At 54.0% G+C, this 15,375-nt stretch overlaps 2 protein-coding genes across 2 annotated transcripts; one reads left to right on the top strand and one right to left on the bottom strand.

The window, feature by feature from the left end:
- Positions 1 to 142: 142 nt before the first annotated feature.
- Positions 143 to 6,327, top strand: VSIG2 (V-set and immunoglobulin domain containing 2). The gene is made up of 7 exons (XM_043451049.1): positions 143 to 1,158; positions 1,515 to 1,678; positions 2,457 to 2,664; positions 3,452 to 3,610; positions 4,560 to 4,679; positions 5,022 to 5,166; positions 6,143 to 6,327. The coding sequence occupies exons 1-7, from the start codon at positions 1,095 to 1,097 to the stop codon at positions 6,270 to 6,272; spliced, it is 990 nt and encodes a 329-aa protein (XP_043306984.1). The 5' UTR covers positions 143 to 1,094; the 3' UTR covers positions 6,273 to 6,327.
- A 232-nt stretch (positions 6,328 to 6,559) lies between these two features.
- On the bottom strand, positions 6,560 to 15,080 carry NRGN (neurogranin). Its single transcript, XM_043451051.1, has 5 exons — positions 14,974 to 15,080; positions 13,872 to 14,057; positions 8,030 to 8,256; positions 7,798 to 7,815; positions 6,560 to 7,387 (listed from the first exon to the last, which is right to left on the bottom strand). The coding sequence occupies exons 2-3, from the start codon at positions 13,884 to 13,886 to the stop codon at positions 8,035 to 8,037; spliced, it is 237 nt and encodes a 78-aa protein (XP_043306986.1). The 5' UTR covers positions 13,887 to 14,057; positions 14,974 to 15,080; the 3' UTR covers positions 6,560 to 7,387; positions 7,798 to 7,815; positions 8,030 to 8,034.
- Positions 15,081 to 15,375: the final 295 nt, after the last annotated feature.

Genomic DNA, 15,375 nt, shown 5'->3' with positions numbered 1-15,375 from the left:
AGTCCAGTCGCCTTTTTAAAGTTGGAATTCCCAGGGAGAAGCTGACTCTCAGGATGATGCAAAGAGGACAGTACCAGGATTGTGGACCCAGCAGGGCTTCACACAGCCTCCGACTTGGCTTACTGGCTCAGGATGGCTCTTCTAGAGTCTTTACAAGGGTCGTGTGTTGTCAGGCGGTGGTGGTGGAGAGGAACAAGAACCTGGGGCGGGGAGATCCTAACTCACTTTGAGCAGCAAGGGGATGACATTGGTGACTTTGTGCTGGAGCTCACAGCTTGGGTGCCTGTGCACTTAATCTTCTGCTTCCTCCTCGAGGGCAGGGCCTGAAGAAACTGACCCCTCCTGCCCTCTCCCAGACTACTGAATCCTTCCTGTCCATGTCTATCCAGCAGTGATCCCCCTGTGCTGAGGCAGAGCCAGGCACAGGATGTGGGGCTGGTGTGTCTACACCAATCCTGCCACACCCTTTCCTACCAAGGGCGGGGGCTTCTCTAGACTTCAGTTTCTCTGCCCATGTAATGGGGTGGCTCTGGGAAGGGGGCAGGGTTATAGTTTCCATGGAGACTCCTTTCTCAACAAGGGATGCCAAAAGGGCCAAAGAAAGGGTCTCAGGGGAGAAAGGGATCTCCGAGGGGCTCAGAAAGAACAAGACTCTGCGAAGGGAGTGGAAGGGGAAGGTGGGGTCTTAGCCTGGGGTTCAGGCTCACAGTGTGAGACCCCGAAGTGGAGACATCATCTCAGGTTATCAGGATGCATCTCTTTTCCTCCAGGGTCACTCTTTCCCTGCAGAGCTCCCTCTCTGATCCCTCCCCTTCCCTGGAGTGCCCACCCCATCCCAAACCCAGCCCTCTCCCCGCCCCCATGCCTGACAGCTTCAGAAATTGGGGGGAAAGGGACAACACAAGGGGTTAGGGTGAGAATGAGTCCCGTTTTGGGCCTGGAGGAGGGAGGAGCCCTTCCTTACCTGAGGGCCCGGCCGGCCTCTCCCCTTGTTTGCTCTGAGATAGCCAGTCTCGCTCGGCCCAGCACCAGCAGGCTGCGCGGTGGGCACTCCCTTCCTTCTCCCAGACCCAGACGGACCAAGAGTTGGCAGGATGATGACCTGGCTCCCCGGGGGCTTCCTCTGCAGGTTCCTGCTGGGCTGGGTCGGCCTGAGCGGTGAGGAGGGGGCTGGCGGATAGGGGTGAGAGCCAGCGGACCGCGGACGGGGAGGGGACGTGGAAGGCTGCTGGGAGGGTCGAGGACAGAGGCTGGAGGACAAGTTGGGCCTCTCTCGGGAGGGTTTAACCACCACCCGACTTCTGTTTTTCTTTGCCCGACAAACACACCCTGGGACCTGGCCCAGCCTTGGTCCTTTCACCCACCAACCTGGTGGGGACGTGGGCTCCTCCCTCCCGGAAACCTCAGGTTTCGGAAAGGGCGCGATGGAGAGGAGGGAGCTGAGCTCTGGCGGAGGGAGGGCACCCAGACCGGGTCATCTGAGCCCTTCCCCCGCGGGCCTCTGGCACCCCCAGCCCCCGGGTTGGCCGTGGAGGTGAAGGTGCCCTCCGAGCCCCTGAGCGCACCGGTGGGCAAGACCGCAGAGCTGGCCTGCAGCTACAGCACCTCGGTGGGAGACAACTTTGCCCTGGAGTGGAGCTTCGTGCAGCCTGGGAGGCCCGTCTCCATGTCCCAACCGGTGAGCTGGGGGCACCTTCACGAGTGGGGGGCCTTCCTGCCTTTGGTGGACTTGACAAGGAGAGGCAGGACCAGGGGACCATCCTAGAATGAGGGCATGGGGTCAGAGAGAGTGCATTTGGGGATGAAAACACTTGGATGAAAAAAAATCAGTGGATTCTTTCTAGATCTTCTTAGGAACACAGTCTGCATGACCCTGTATCACATACACAGTCCTGCAGTTTGTAACTTCCTCCTCCATAGCTGGACTTCCCTGGTGGCTCAGTGGTAAAGAATCTGCCCGCTAATGCAGGAGATCGTGGTGCGATCCCTGGGCTGGGAAGATCCCCTGGAGGAGGAAATGGTGCCCACTCCAGTATTCTTGCCTGGGAAATCCCGTGGACAGAGGAGCCTGGTGGGCTGTAGTTCATGGGGTCACGAAGAGTCAGATAGGACTTAGTGTCTTCCCTATGTGAGTGCAGCTGCCGTGTCAGTTCACAAACTCACGGAGGCTAAGCTGCTGTGATTAAAAGCAGGATAAAATGCTGCCCCTTCCAAGAATATTTGCTCTCCCTCCCCGCCCCCCACCCCTGCATTGAGAGCTTGCGTAGCTGAAAGCAATGAGTCTAGTTCATTCAGCCCCTGGGAAGGGATGATATCTGGGGACAGACAGATCTTCACGGTTCTAGCTACAGGGTATCAGCTTCCCTGGCTGCTTTAAGGGAGGGTCTCTTATACCTGCTTTGAAGGACTGTAGAGTTGACGCCAGGTGGCAAAAGGCACATTCTGCTTCTCCACAGATCCTGTACTTCACCAATGGCCAGCTGTATCCAACTGGTTCTAAGGCAGAGAGGGCCAGCCTGCTTCAGAACCCCCCCACAGGAGGAGTGGCCACCCTGAAACTGACCGATGTCCGCCCCTCGGACACTGGAACCTACCTCTGCCATGTTAACAACCCGCCAGATTTCTACACCAATGGATTGGGGCTAATCAACCTTACTGTGCTGGGTAAGGCAGGCTAGGGACCCACCAGCCACCCACATTACCTGAAAGATTGCACTGGCCTTGCTAAATCGCCCCTCTCCTGCTTTCTAGCCCAAGCACCTAACTGCACCAGAGACCTTGAAGGAAAATACCCCCTTCCCAAAGCTGTCTAATCTTACCCTTGCTCCACCCTCCACAAAGAATGCCTCCTTCCTCAGTCCCTAGTAAACCTCTCCCACAGATAGGGATCTGAGTCAACCCCCAACAGCTCCCTCTTTAGGGGAACCTCCCCCATTTGCAGCTGGATTCTGTTCCTCTCTAGCAGAGAAAAGGTACGGCCAATTAAAGGAAGAAGGCACTCCATCACTAAGCACTGACTTCCTGTTCAGAGCATCCATCTCACCCCAAACTAGAGCCTGATTGGAGATGGGCAAACAGAAGAAACTATTACAGGGGCTGGGGATGTTGACATGGAAAAGAGAAGACTTAGGTGGTGGTGTGTAACAGCTGCAATCAAATATCTGAAGAGCTGTCTTACGGAGGAGAGATTTTTTTCTTTTTTCTTTGTGGGCCCATAGGGCAGGAATTGGGACCAATGGGTGGATATCATATTAACACAGATTTGGCTTGACATATGAGGAAGAATTTCCTAACAATCAGAATTTCCAATAGTGGACATCACTTCCTGGAGATGATGTGGTGTGTGAACAGAAGTGATCTGCTAGGTGGTAGGAGTATTAAAGCAGGAAACCTAATGCTTCATGGAGGTGGGGCTAGAAGAAAGCTAAGGTACTTCTTGTGATTTCTGCAGTGCCCCCCAGTAGACCCTCATGCAGTCAGAGTGGTCAGACCTCCGTGGGGGGCTCTGCTGCCCTCAGATGCAGTTCTTCCACGGGAGCCCCCAAGCCAGTGTACAACTGGATCCGCCTTGGAGCTTCTCCTACACCTTCTCCTGGCAGCATGGTGCAAGGTAAGGGTGCAGGCCAGCAAGGAAGACGGGACTCAGAGCCTGGGCAAATCTGACCTCTAAACTCCACACACCCACAGTACAAGTTCCATGCCTGCAGGTATGAGACACATGGCTATATCTTTCCCCTACTTCTTCCTTGGCTGCCTTTACTGTTCCATCCTGTCTTCCTGTACCATCTGTGGCTGTGTGGTCCTGGGAGCATTTCTCAAGCTAAACGTATTTCTGATATCCTGGAAGACAGTGGAAGGCAGGGGGTATTCTGTGACTCCCACTTGTCTATTTTGGGGCTTGGGGTTCCTTGTAGATATCTTAATGGTCATGAGTCATTTCCAAACTTGCTAGTGAGGAAGCCAAGGCAGAGTAGCAAGGACTGGCTTGAATCTTCTTCAGGGGATCACATAGCTGGCTAAAGGCCTTGGCTTCTCAGACTCCTCATGCTGGCTCCAGTGCCCTGGCTACCCTTTCAACCCCCAGCAGAGCCCTTTACCAATCCAGAGAGCCCCCAGGCCACCTCCCGATGTGTACTCCTCCTTGTAAAGGGAAGGTAAGCAGCTTAGAAGAGCATTTGGGTCAGCTTAGAGCCCGCTCCAGAGGACACAATTTCTAGCAATCAAACCCTTTCCACCAACCAAGAAGCTGACATCAGCCAGTAGGCAGCCCACCGCAATTCCACTGCGGTTTCTGAACCTTTCATCTGTGCCGTTTCCCCTTCCCTGAAAAGGCAGCTGTGTAGGGTGGAAAGAGTACAGAACTTGCAGTGGTTTGACACCTCCTCTCTGGATCACCTTGGGCAATTACTTTCCTTCTCTGAGCCAGTTTGCCCACTTATAGAACGAGGTTAGTTCCTTCCTGATGGGATTGTGGTAAAGATGAAGTGAGATACGCTTTGGTCATAGTGTAGCTCCCTGCGAGTTGAATGAGTGATGGACACTTCTTCTTTACCCTTTAGATGAGGTGTCTGGCCAGCTCATTCTCACCAATCTCTCCCTGGCTTCCTCGGGCACCTACCGCTGTGTGGCCACCAACCAGATGGGCAGTGCGTCCTGTGAGCTGACCCTCTCTGTGACTGGTAGGGGATGCTGGGCAAAGCCTGGGTTGGTCTGCCTGGGTTGGGGGTCGGTGTGAAGCCATCTGGGGCATCAAGGAAGGTCTGCTGCTCTGACGATCATGTGTCTCCTTGTGTATGTGCTAAGTCACTTCAGTTGTATCTGACTCTGCGACCCTATGGACTGTAGCCCCCCCAGGCTCCTCTGTCCATGGGATTCTCCAGGCAAGAATACTGGAGTGGATTGCCATGCTCTCCTCCAGGGGGTCTTCCTGACCTAGCGATAGAACCCAGGTCTTCTGCACTGCAGGCAGATTCTTTACCATCTGAGCCACCAGGCATTTATCTCCTTATGTGTCTCCTTAGACCCTTCCAAAGGCCGAGTGGCTGGGACTGTGATTGGGGTATTGCTGGGTGTGCTGTTCCTGTCCGTGGCTGTGTTCTGCCTGATAAGGTTCCAGAAAGAAAGGAGGAAGAGACCCAAGGAGACATTCGGGGGGAGTGACCTACGGTGAGCAGGAGGGCTGAGGGCTGGTCAGGGTGGGAGGAAAGGGCTTAACAGTTGGTGACTGCAACTCTCAAACTCTGACACCTTAAGAGGTGTTTCAGGGTGAGGGGCATGGCTCAGCCCTGGGCTTTGATTGTGCTGTGGGTAAAGTGTGGCTTGTGTATTTCAGCATGTGAGTGAAGTGTGCTGGGTGGAGGGCTTGGTTCATGAGCTGCTCTCTCCCTCCTAACACTTAGAAGAATGTTTTACTTTTCACTTTTAAGGAACTTTTACATACATCCACAGGCCATGGAGGGTGGGAATTGTTTGTTCTGAGCTCTCAGCTGAGTCTAGTTCTTCTGTGTGGGGAAGAGAGAGGTAGTAAGTAAAGGAAACGCAAAAGCTGCCTGTCATCAACTTCAGCTGTCAGCTGTGGGGTCCAGAATCGGGCATCATTTCTCCAAGTGTGGTCCTCACATTGGAAGAGTGCCTATGTGCTAAGCTGCTTTAGTCCTGTCCAACTCTTTGTGATCCTATGGACTGTAGCCTGCCAGTCTGTCCTCTCCAATCCCTCCTCTGTCCATGGGATTCTCCAGGCAAGAATACTGGAGTGGGTTGCCATGCCCTCCTTCAGGGGATCTTCCCAACCCAGGAATGAAACCTGTGTCTCTTATATAAGTCTCCTGCACTGGCAGGTGGGTTCTTTTCCCACTATCGCCACCTGGGAAGCCCAGTCCTCAGATTACCTGAACTAGGAGCTTGTTAAACATTCAGATTCAAACCACTTCCTATTCCTCCTGAAGCAGAATCTCTCTCTCTCTCTCTGTCTGTGTGTGTGTGTGTGTGTTGGGGGAAGCGATGGGGCCAGGAATCGTCATTTCAACCAAAATTCCACGAGGATTCCTACGCACACTAAAAATGAGAAGTCTCTGGGTTAGAGGATGGGTGTGCTCTGAGGGATGCGCCCAGCTTTCACTAAGAATTGCCTGTATCCCATCAGGGAGGACGCCATGGCACCTGGGATTTCTGAGCAACCTTCGGAAAGGGCAGATTCTAGCAATGGGCTCCTGGAGAGGCCCCCGTCTGCCAGCACGGTGACGACCAAGTCCAAGCTCCCTATGGTTGTCTGATTTCTCTCCTGATCCCCGAGGGGGAATATCAGAAATTAAAAGTTTTTGGCTACCATACTGTCTCCCTCTTCGTTTTGCCGGTTTAGCAAATTCCTCTAGGCGGCCCAGAGTATTCCCAGAAGGGATGCTATAGGCGGGAAGTTTGATTCCCAAGGTACCTTCTAACCTTGGTTTCCCTCCTCCCTTCACCGTTCCGCCTCCACTTTTTGGTTTGGTCAAAGGAGACTTGTTCAGATTTCCATTGGTGGCCTCATGCACCCAAACTCCCTCCCTTCTGGCACCCTCTGAACACTTGGACATTCCTCTTTATTGTTCACATTCCAACCCAGCACAGTCACATGCACACACGGAGATAAAAACCCTCCCGGCCACAGCCCCAGGAGCCCGTGGGGGCGGGGCCAGCAGGAGCAGGGGCGGGGCCGCGGAAGACTCCTCCTACCGAGCCGTCCCCGGCTCTCGGCGTTCGCGTAAACAAGCTGAGAACTGGAGAGGCGGCTCTCGGGGTACGCTGGGGAGAGGGGAGGGCTGATTACAGGCAGGCGTGGGGTTGGGGCGTGACAGGGCAACTTCCCTTCTGATCACCGCCAGGGGCATCCGACATCATAAAAACCGTCCTCCCCTCTCTCCTCGCCCCAAAGTTCTGGACTAGGCTGGGGCGTGAGCGGCGCAGCAGAGACGCAGGGGTGCTCCCTTTAGCTGCGCGCGGAACTAAAGGGATTTCTTTTTTTCTTTTTTGGAGTGTTCTTGGGCCACGCTTAGGGCGCCCTCCGCAGTGCGCGAAGGGAAGCACGCGGAGGCTGCTGAGAGAGAGCTGCATGCTGGGTGCGGGGAGAGGTGGGCGAGAAGCTAAAGAAGAAAGATTTGGGCGCGCGAGGATGGGGGGGGGGGTCAGGGTGGGGAGGAAGGGCGAACGGGGACCATACTAGACTGGAGAGCTAACTAAAAGGGCACGGCCTTAGCGACTGATGGACGAAGTGTTCCTGGGAGAGGGAGTCTCTGGGGGAAGCAGAGAGGGCTCCTGAAGCTGGCAGGTTGGTGGAAAGGAGAGGATCACAGACACGGCAGGGAAGTCTCGTCACTGCGAAGGGGACGCGGCATCCATCTGTCTCGGGAAACTGAGCAAAGAGAAGGGGTGAGCACCTGCCCGCTCCCAGTACTTTATTCTCTCCCCTCCGTCCTGAACCGGGGCACCCAGGGCGGGGAGCATCGGGGACCCCGGATCACCCGGGACTGCCCACCCGGAGTCACTGGGCTGAAATGAGCCCGCGGCCGGTAGGTGTGCGAGCCGCGGGGTGTTTGTGACGCCCGGGCCCGACTGGTGCAGTCCAGTGCGGGTGGCAGGCCTGTCGGTCCAGGGGCGCCCCGTCGCAGCGTCAGGTGTCACCAAGAGTTAGAAAGCCCGCAGGCGCAGGGGCATTTTCCCTGGCTGGGAGGAGGGTGGGGGCGGTCGAAGGGAAGGTGTGGGTCTGGGGCTTTTCTTTCACTCAGGGGTCCCACCCCGCTGCTTCGGAGTCGCATCCATTACCTTCGAAAATGCTCAGTCCTTCGGTCCGGGGCGAGGCAGAATGGAGGATGGAGATAGAAACAGGTGAGCTCTCGAGCCCGCAGCCTCCTCCCCACCACGCGCCCCCACCCCACATCGCCAATTTCCTTGGCTCCCTCCACTCCCTTCTCCATCCCCCAGTGCCCTTAGTCATCCTTGCACCTTCGGAGGAAGGGGCCCGGTGTCGGGAAGGAGAGCCTGCGGCCCGCCTCACCTGGCCTAGTCTCCGCTGGGACCGCCGCCCGCGCCTCCCCGGGCGCCCCCAGCTCCGCCTGGTCCCCCGGGGCCCGGGCCCTTCCGGCCGCGCTCTCCGCTCTTTATCTTCTTCCTCGCCATGTGGCCCCGGAAACTCGCCTGGATTTTGGCAGCGGCCGCGTTGGCACCCGGATCGTCCAGAGGGATGTCTAGAATGTCGTCGTCCGGCTTGGAGCAGGCGCTCTCCTGGGGGGCGGGGTAGCGGGGGGGGGTGTCTTGTGGGGTGACCCGGCCGAGATCCCCGAGAGGGTGGGGTAGGAGGAGAGACTTGGGGGACTGAGGCCAGGACGACGCGGGAGTGGGAAGCGCAGAGGGGCTGAGGCAGGGCCCGCACTGGGGCGGGGGGAGGGGACGGGGTGTGTGTGTGCGTGTGTGTCTTGGGCAGCGGCAGACAAAAAGGAAGGTTCGGGGTCAGGTGAACACAGTTGTGTTCTCAACTCAGGAAAAAGAAGCGCACAGTAGATGTGCTACAAGACAGCCAGGTGAGTGAGCCAAGGCCCCAGCCAGCAGCCCAGTGAAGGGGGCCGGCTGGCTGTCTGGAGGGTGCACACAATTACTGGAGAAAAGCAAAGTAAACCACGCCGGGACTCCGGGACATGGCTGCCTTTCCCCCATCCTCAGAGGGTGCCTCTGGCTCAGAAGGGTCCCTGCTGAGTCCAGGATTCCCTGGGAGAGGGTTTAGAAGAATCAGCAGGCTGTCCCTTCGCTGAGTAAAATCACCCCAGAGCTCAAAGCTGGGATGAGGGTGAAGATGGGGCTTACCCTGCAGTGGGGTAGCCCCCCCCCAACCCAGGGCTAGAGGCCAGAGACTGTTCCCCCATTCACGCTCCATTCTGCACTGCTCCAAACACAGGAGAGAGGGAATGGTCTGCAAGAAGCTACAGAGAAAAGGCTTCACTTCAAAAAAGGACAAAGGAAAGATAAGCAGAAGCAAGAAGCCCTTTCCATGAGGTGCTCAAGAGAAAGAAAAGAATCATGACAATGGTTCCTAATACCATCGAAGCACTGCCCTTGTTCCAGGCATGGCAACACAAGGTTTTACAGCTGTTATTTTATTTAGCCCTGGCAACAACGCTATGACGTACCTTTTACTGTTATCGCAGTTGACCCCTAATCAAACTGAGTTAAGTGTTGAAAACCTACCTGAGGTTGTGCAGGTAGTTATCAGGACCAAAGAGTCAAGCCTTTTGTATGTCAGAGTCCAGAGTCTATTTTTAACCCCTGCCTGTGTATATGCTAAGTCACTTTAGTCCTGTCCGACTCTGTGACCCAATGGACCATTGCCCGCCAGGCTCTTCTGTCCATGGGACTCTCCAGGCAAGAATACTGGAGTGGATTGCCCTGCCCTCCTCCAGGGGATCTTCCCGACCCAGGGATCGAACCTGGGTCTCATGTGTCTCCCGGTTCTTTACCACTAGCGCCACCTAGGAAGCTCCTTTTAACTCCTACTCTGCAGATAAGCAAAGGCAGCCAAGAAAATGAACCATGCTCTACCACTTGCTAATTGAGTGGTCTTGGGCAAGTTTTCTAATCTTTTCCTATCTCCATTCCTTCATCTGAAATCAGGTTCCTCTGGGTCATGGGGAAGAATAAACACTGTGATATGCAGAAAGTTTCTGGCACAATCTAGTCACTCGATTAATGGTAGCTATTATGATTCTTTTAAATAATGGTAAGTTGATGCAAGATAGTTGTTTCTGTAGGTTGAAGCAGTCATGTAAAAACAATTTCACAGGGAGCAACCGAAAAATAAGACCCAACCCAACAGCTTTGAGGTGAGGTGGGAAGCTTAAGGTTAACTATGGAGTTAAAAGGGCATTTCTCCTTTGAACTGACCCTCTAGCTTCTAGGAATTTGTCTTTTTTTTTTTTTTCGGCCTGAGGACTTCCACTAGTTTCGCTGTGTTTTTGTTTCTCTGGCAGGAGATGACCAAGGTCTCACGTACTAAGAGTAATTCAGTTCCATTCCTTTCTCTTCCCTCCATCACGTGTCCAGTTCACGGAATTAAGATGAGTGTGAGTGGGACCTCACCAGATCTCACCTCAGGACTTGCTTAGGTTTCAATCCCATATGCCTAAGTCCAGGTTTACAAATGGCTTCCTCTCATCATGGTCCCCAAGGTTGTCTGCATTTTATGGGCTTCAGAGATCTTTGGTTTGTGCTCAAGATGTCCACAGTTGAGTTAAATATGGGTGAACGATGTTATCAAGGACTGGGGTGGCTGTGGAGGGGCCCAACACACTCTTTTTGTCTTTCCTGGGCCTACCACTCTCTCCCTGACATCTCATTCCCCACTTACAAACAGAAACCACTCTTTTTTGGATCCTCGATTCTCAGAACTCAAACCTTTCTTGGGGATATTCTTAGGGAACGGTGAAAGTTTCTTCTCCAAAGAGGACAGTGATCAAAAACGCATGCCCAACGCCCTCCCCTGAGCCAGCAGCTGTAGAGGTTGAGCGGAGGAAGGGGTATCTTCCCCCAGACATGCTCAGACCCACCTGCTGTCACCACCCACCCCAGCTGCATCCAGAATGGAACAACAGGCAGAGCCACCCCCAACTCACTGCTCCTCCCCAGAGTCCACTCCCTCTCCCTCCAGCTGAGTTCTCAGGGCAGAGCTGGAGGTACAATAAAAAGACCTAGGAAGGGTGCCCAGGTTGGTGCCTTCCAAAACCAAGATCTGATGGTGTGTGCCTGAGAGCTCTGCATGAACTAGGGGGCTTCTGGGAGGGGGAGGCGGGCAGTTGTGGGCAAAACACAAGTCATGGCTCTTGGTCCCAAACATCACTTCAGCTCTGAGGGTCTCAATATCTTCAGCCACATCTAGAAGTTGGCCCCAATTAATGCAGTCTCCTTCAGCTCCCCTGTCCTAAAGGTTTTAAGAATTATCCCTGCCTACTGCCTGTCATATGCTGGGTCCTGTGCTAAGCACTTTGCACCCATTGGTGGTGGTGATGGTTTAGTCAATCAGTCCTGTCCGACTCTTGCAACCCCATGGAGCCCACCAGGCTCCTCTGTCCATGGGATTTCCCAGGCAAGAATACTGGAGTGGGCTGCTGTTTCTCACTCCAGGGGATCTTCCCGACCCAGGGATTGAACACGCGTCATCCGCATTGCAGGCGGATTCCTTACTGCTGAGCCATCAGGGACGCCCTCATTTAATCTCTATTTTCCAGGTCAAGAAACATCCAAGACATTTTGCAAATTACCCAAGGTCACAGAGCCGACAAATAGTGATGGGATTCAGAAACCTGTGATGTGAACCACTGCCTCAGGGCAGGTAATTATTTCTATGAGCTGGATCAAGTCAACTACACTAAGTGAAAAAAAAAAAAAAAAAATAAAGTCCAAAACTGTTTCTTTGCCTTTTTATATTAAGTGATTCAGGAAAAGTCAGATATTTGTGACTATGTAAATTGGCAACTGGTACATCTGAATCAACAGCTCTTGCTCTTAAAAAAAAAAAAGCAGGGCTGTTTTCTTCTCATTTCTGTTTGAGCCTCCTTACCAAGGAGAAAGAAGGGAGTAAGGGAGGACTAGGTGTTGCCCAAACACCAGGTTGGACAGTCAGCAGGGAGGGCCCAGGATGGAAGGTGAAGAGGGGCGGGTTCCCAGCCTCCCAGATGTGCTCTGTTCACTATGCATGTGCCAGCTTCCTCCCAGCGCAGAGCCCAGCCCTACACAGAATGGAGATGGGTAGGAAGATGCTCAGCCCAGCCCTGCCCCAACCCTCAGCCCTGTCACCTCTTCTTGGCCCCCCTGCTCAGCCTGGCAGAGAGTTATCTCTTGCTCAGCCCTTTAGCCCTGCACACCTAGGACATGACGGGAAAGGGGGAAGGCGCCTGGGTACAGAATGCACTGGAGGAGGTGACCCAGAATGCGGGGCCACTGGGATAATTGTGTGTTTGCCTCTGCTGTACTATTTGAGTGAGCAGCTTCTTCTTTTTTAGGGGACACTTATTCCAGCCATGCCCACCAGCCCCTCAGTATGGCTTTCTGGGCACTCAGGAACATGGTCCAGGGCAGACCAGAGTCCACAGGCAGGCACCCGACATCCTACTCTAATTAGTCCTGCAGGTGCCAGTGGGGACAAGTTACTCTCCTTCTCTGGCTTTTTGGAGTCTTTGCTCTCACATTTCTTTCCATTGACCATGCTTCCTGACTTATCGTCCCCACCATTCTTACCATCTGGGCAATATTTCCTCTCCCCCACAGACATACCCAGAACCCACCATGCATTTATTTTCTCTGTTTTGTAAAACACCACTGTGGGGTGAGGAGCCCAGGAACCTCCATTAAGAGCCCAGTTCTCCTTTCACAACCAAAAACTGCTTCCAGGAGAACAACAGAGTGGAAAGGCTGGACGAAAATATGTTATCAGGGCTTTCTCCAGGGGTGGGATTGTAGATGATTGACATGTTTCTTTTTTTACACTTTTCTTCAGTTTAAATTTTTTTTCTGTTATGAGCATATTACCTTTATAATGAAATATTGGAAATATTTATAGGAGAGGTTAAATTACAGCTGTTGGAATCAGACAAGTCTAGTGTTCCACTTCCACACTTAGAAGCTGTACTTCCATGGGCAAGTCATTTAATCTTTCTAAACCTCACTTTGCACATCTATAAAATGGAAAAATATCTACCTCACAGGGTTGTCGTGATGGTTAAATATAAACTGTTATGTACATGGTAAGCATTCACAAATTGACAACAATTATTTGTATTAATAAGAGCTAAACATCATAACAACAACCACAACCACTTGCCCCTAAGTTCTTTCTGCCTCTTAGTACTCAGACACAGGGAAACCTCACCTCTTCTAAATTGGGCTATTCCTTCCATCCAAACCTAATTTTTCCCCTTTTCTAAGCCATACGGTGGAGGGTGGGGAGCAGGCAAAGTCATAACTTCTTGTGTCATTAGCTGAGTTGACCAAATGGCTGAGAATACAAGGACTTTGAAGTCGGACTTTCTCCATATGTAAGGACTAAAAATAAATAAATAAAAGTAACAAGTAAATAAACACAAACATATCGTATACACGTATGATCACCACTCCTCGGGTGTGCCAGGAGCCTGGTCCTGTGCGAGGCGCTTTCATGCCGGCACCTGCACAGCGACCTGCTTTGGCGTCAGGTCTCCTTGTGGCGCTGACAAATTGCAGACACTTCCTTCCCTCGCCAGCAGGGCTCTCTCGCGGTCACTTCACCCAGCCCCCTCCAGAGCTAGAAAGCGTTGGAGGCCGGGCCAAATCCCTCCCCAGGACCACACGGACTAGGCTTTCCGCTGCCCACCATCAGTACTAAGGTAACCACTATGAACTGACTATCTCACCCGGCGCTGCACAGGACGCCAGGGTCACCAAGGTCATCCTGTCCGCTCACCGACGGCGGCAGTAGTGGGACGGGGATTGGGGCGGGGGCCGAAAGCCAGGGGAAAGGAGTCGCGGTTGCTTCGCTAGGCGACGGTTTCCAGCGTCTCCCTGGGGAAGTTCCTCTTCTCATCTAACCTGCAGCTTTCCTGTTGCAGAGCCTTGTCGAGCTCCGGGTCCAACCTAGACTGCTTGGCGGATGGGCGCTCAGACGCCCCCGCGAGTTGGGGAGCATTTTTCCTAGGGCTTCCCAGTCAGGCGGGCGCCTTCCACCACCCACCATTCGCGTCTCAGCAGGCACCCTTAGGGCTCCTAGGTCTTCTGCACCCACTTCCATCCCCTCACTCCCCACTCCGCCTCCCGGAGCTTCTCGGTAGCCCCTTCCCCAGACCAAGCTGAGTGCCCGCCCCCCAGGCCCGCTCACTTACGGTGCAGCAGTCCATGTTTGATGTCGGGGGCCCTTGGCTGGGACGGAGGCTGGCGCAGGGGTTCTGCGCGGTGACGGGTGGGGACCCTGGGGCGGTGGCGAGGCAGCCGATCCGCGCCGAACCAGCCGCTCAGCTCTCGGGTCCTCTCTCCCGCGCTCCGCTCTGCAGGAGAAAGTATCCAGAGCCCTGCGGAAGAGAAGCCAATCAGGAGAAGCCCTAGGTAGAGTGGGCGGGGGGATTGGAGGCAGGGCCACGCCCCCTCGCGGCTCCCTCCTCCTCGCCCCGCCTCCTGCCCCAGCCCGTCTGCCTACACACTTCCATCCATTCCTCCTACACACCCCAGCCTCCCAAACTCACCACCAACACTGCTGCCGAGGCGGCAGACTGCCAAGCAGATGTATGCCGGCGCACGCAGAAGGAGGACCCCGACATCCCGGGCACAAAAACACTCGCATCTGGGCACAACACTCCTCCCACCCACAGAGAGAAAATCATGCACCCCTCACCCACACTTCCACAAACTAACTAGAGTCCCAGATATGGTTCCCTCTACCTTCCCTCCCCCCTCAGGCCTCAAAGAAATAAATGCACCCCTAGGACGTGCGGTTTAAAGGTGTCGTCATCACTCTGCGGTGGAATGGGGAAGGTGTGGGTACACAACCCGGTAGTGGGCACACGGAAACACAAAAGTTCACACCAGAACCCCACACGCCCATATATGATACTCCCCAGGCTCACTAAAACGTGCACTTCGACATGCAGACACAGCCTGCAAAAATAACTACACAGGCCTTGTACACAGGCTGTGCAGATACACGCAGACTCCCTGTTATGTGCAACCACCAGCACACATGTACACGGCAATCACTCTACTGGAAATGTCTGCATTACGTATCTATCTATCTATCCATCCATCCATTCCGTGTACATGTCCTGCACTAACAAGACAAAATCATATATGCACAACACCCATTTGGTGTGTGTGTATACATATATATATTATATATGGATATACACACCCTTCCTTCTCATTCCCCAAACCACACCTCCCCAACATCTTGTTCCATTGCTTCTGAATAAGACAAATACTGGCTACGCTCACCCCTTGCACCTGGGAGGGGAAGAAAATACTCTCAACCCCAGTGTAGGGAAATATCCGAAGTCATCAGTTCTTTGGGTCCATGGTGGAGGAAGGATGTGGGCTTTGTGAGAGGCTTGGGAAGGGAGATATGGGAGGAGGAGCCTCGTGGGAGAACAGCCTGGTGGGGGAACAGCTTGCCAACCTCCCCCAACCGGTCAGGGTACCAGAGCTAGCAGCGTGGCATGCTAGTGAAGAGGTTGGGCCACCTCCGAGAAAACTGGGAGGTCCTTCTCAGCTGATGTCCCAGAGGAGGGAAGGAAGCAAGGATGCCTGCTCTTCAGGTGTGTGGACTGGAGCCAAGGGGAGGAAGGGGAAAATGCTCTGTGGCTCTGGCTGCTACAGGGGATGCTGAAACAGAACTGA

The sequence above is a fragment of the Cervus canadensis genome, chromosome 29, assembly GCF_019320065.1.
Source record: "Cervus canadensis isolate Bull #8, Minnesota chromosome 29, ASM1932006v1, whole genome shotgun sequence".
Lineage (NCBI taxonomy): Eukaryota > Metazoa > Chordata > Mammalia > Artiodactyla > Cervidae > Cervus > Cervus canadensis.
The sequence above is the reverse complement of the archived record's forward strand: the minus strand, read 5'-3'. Positions and strand labels throughout refer to the sequence as shown.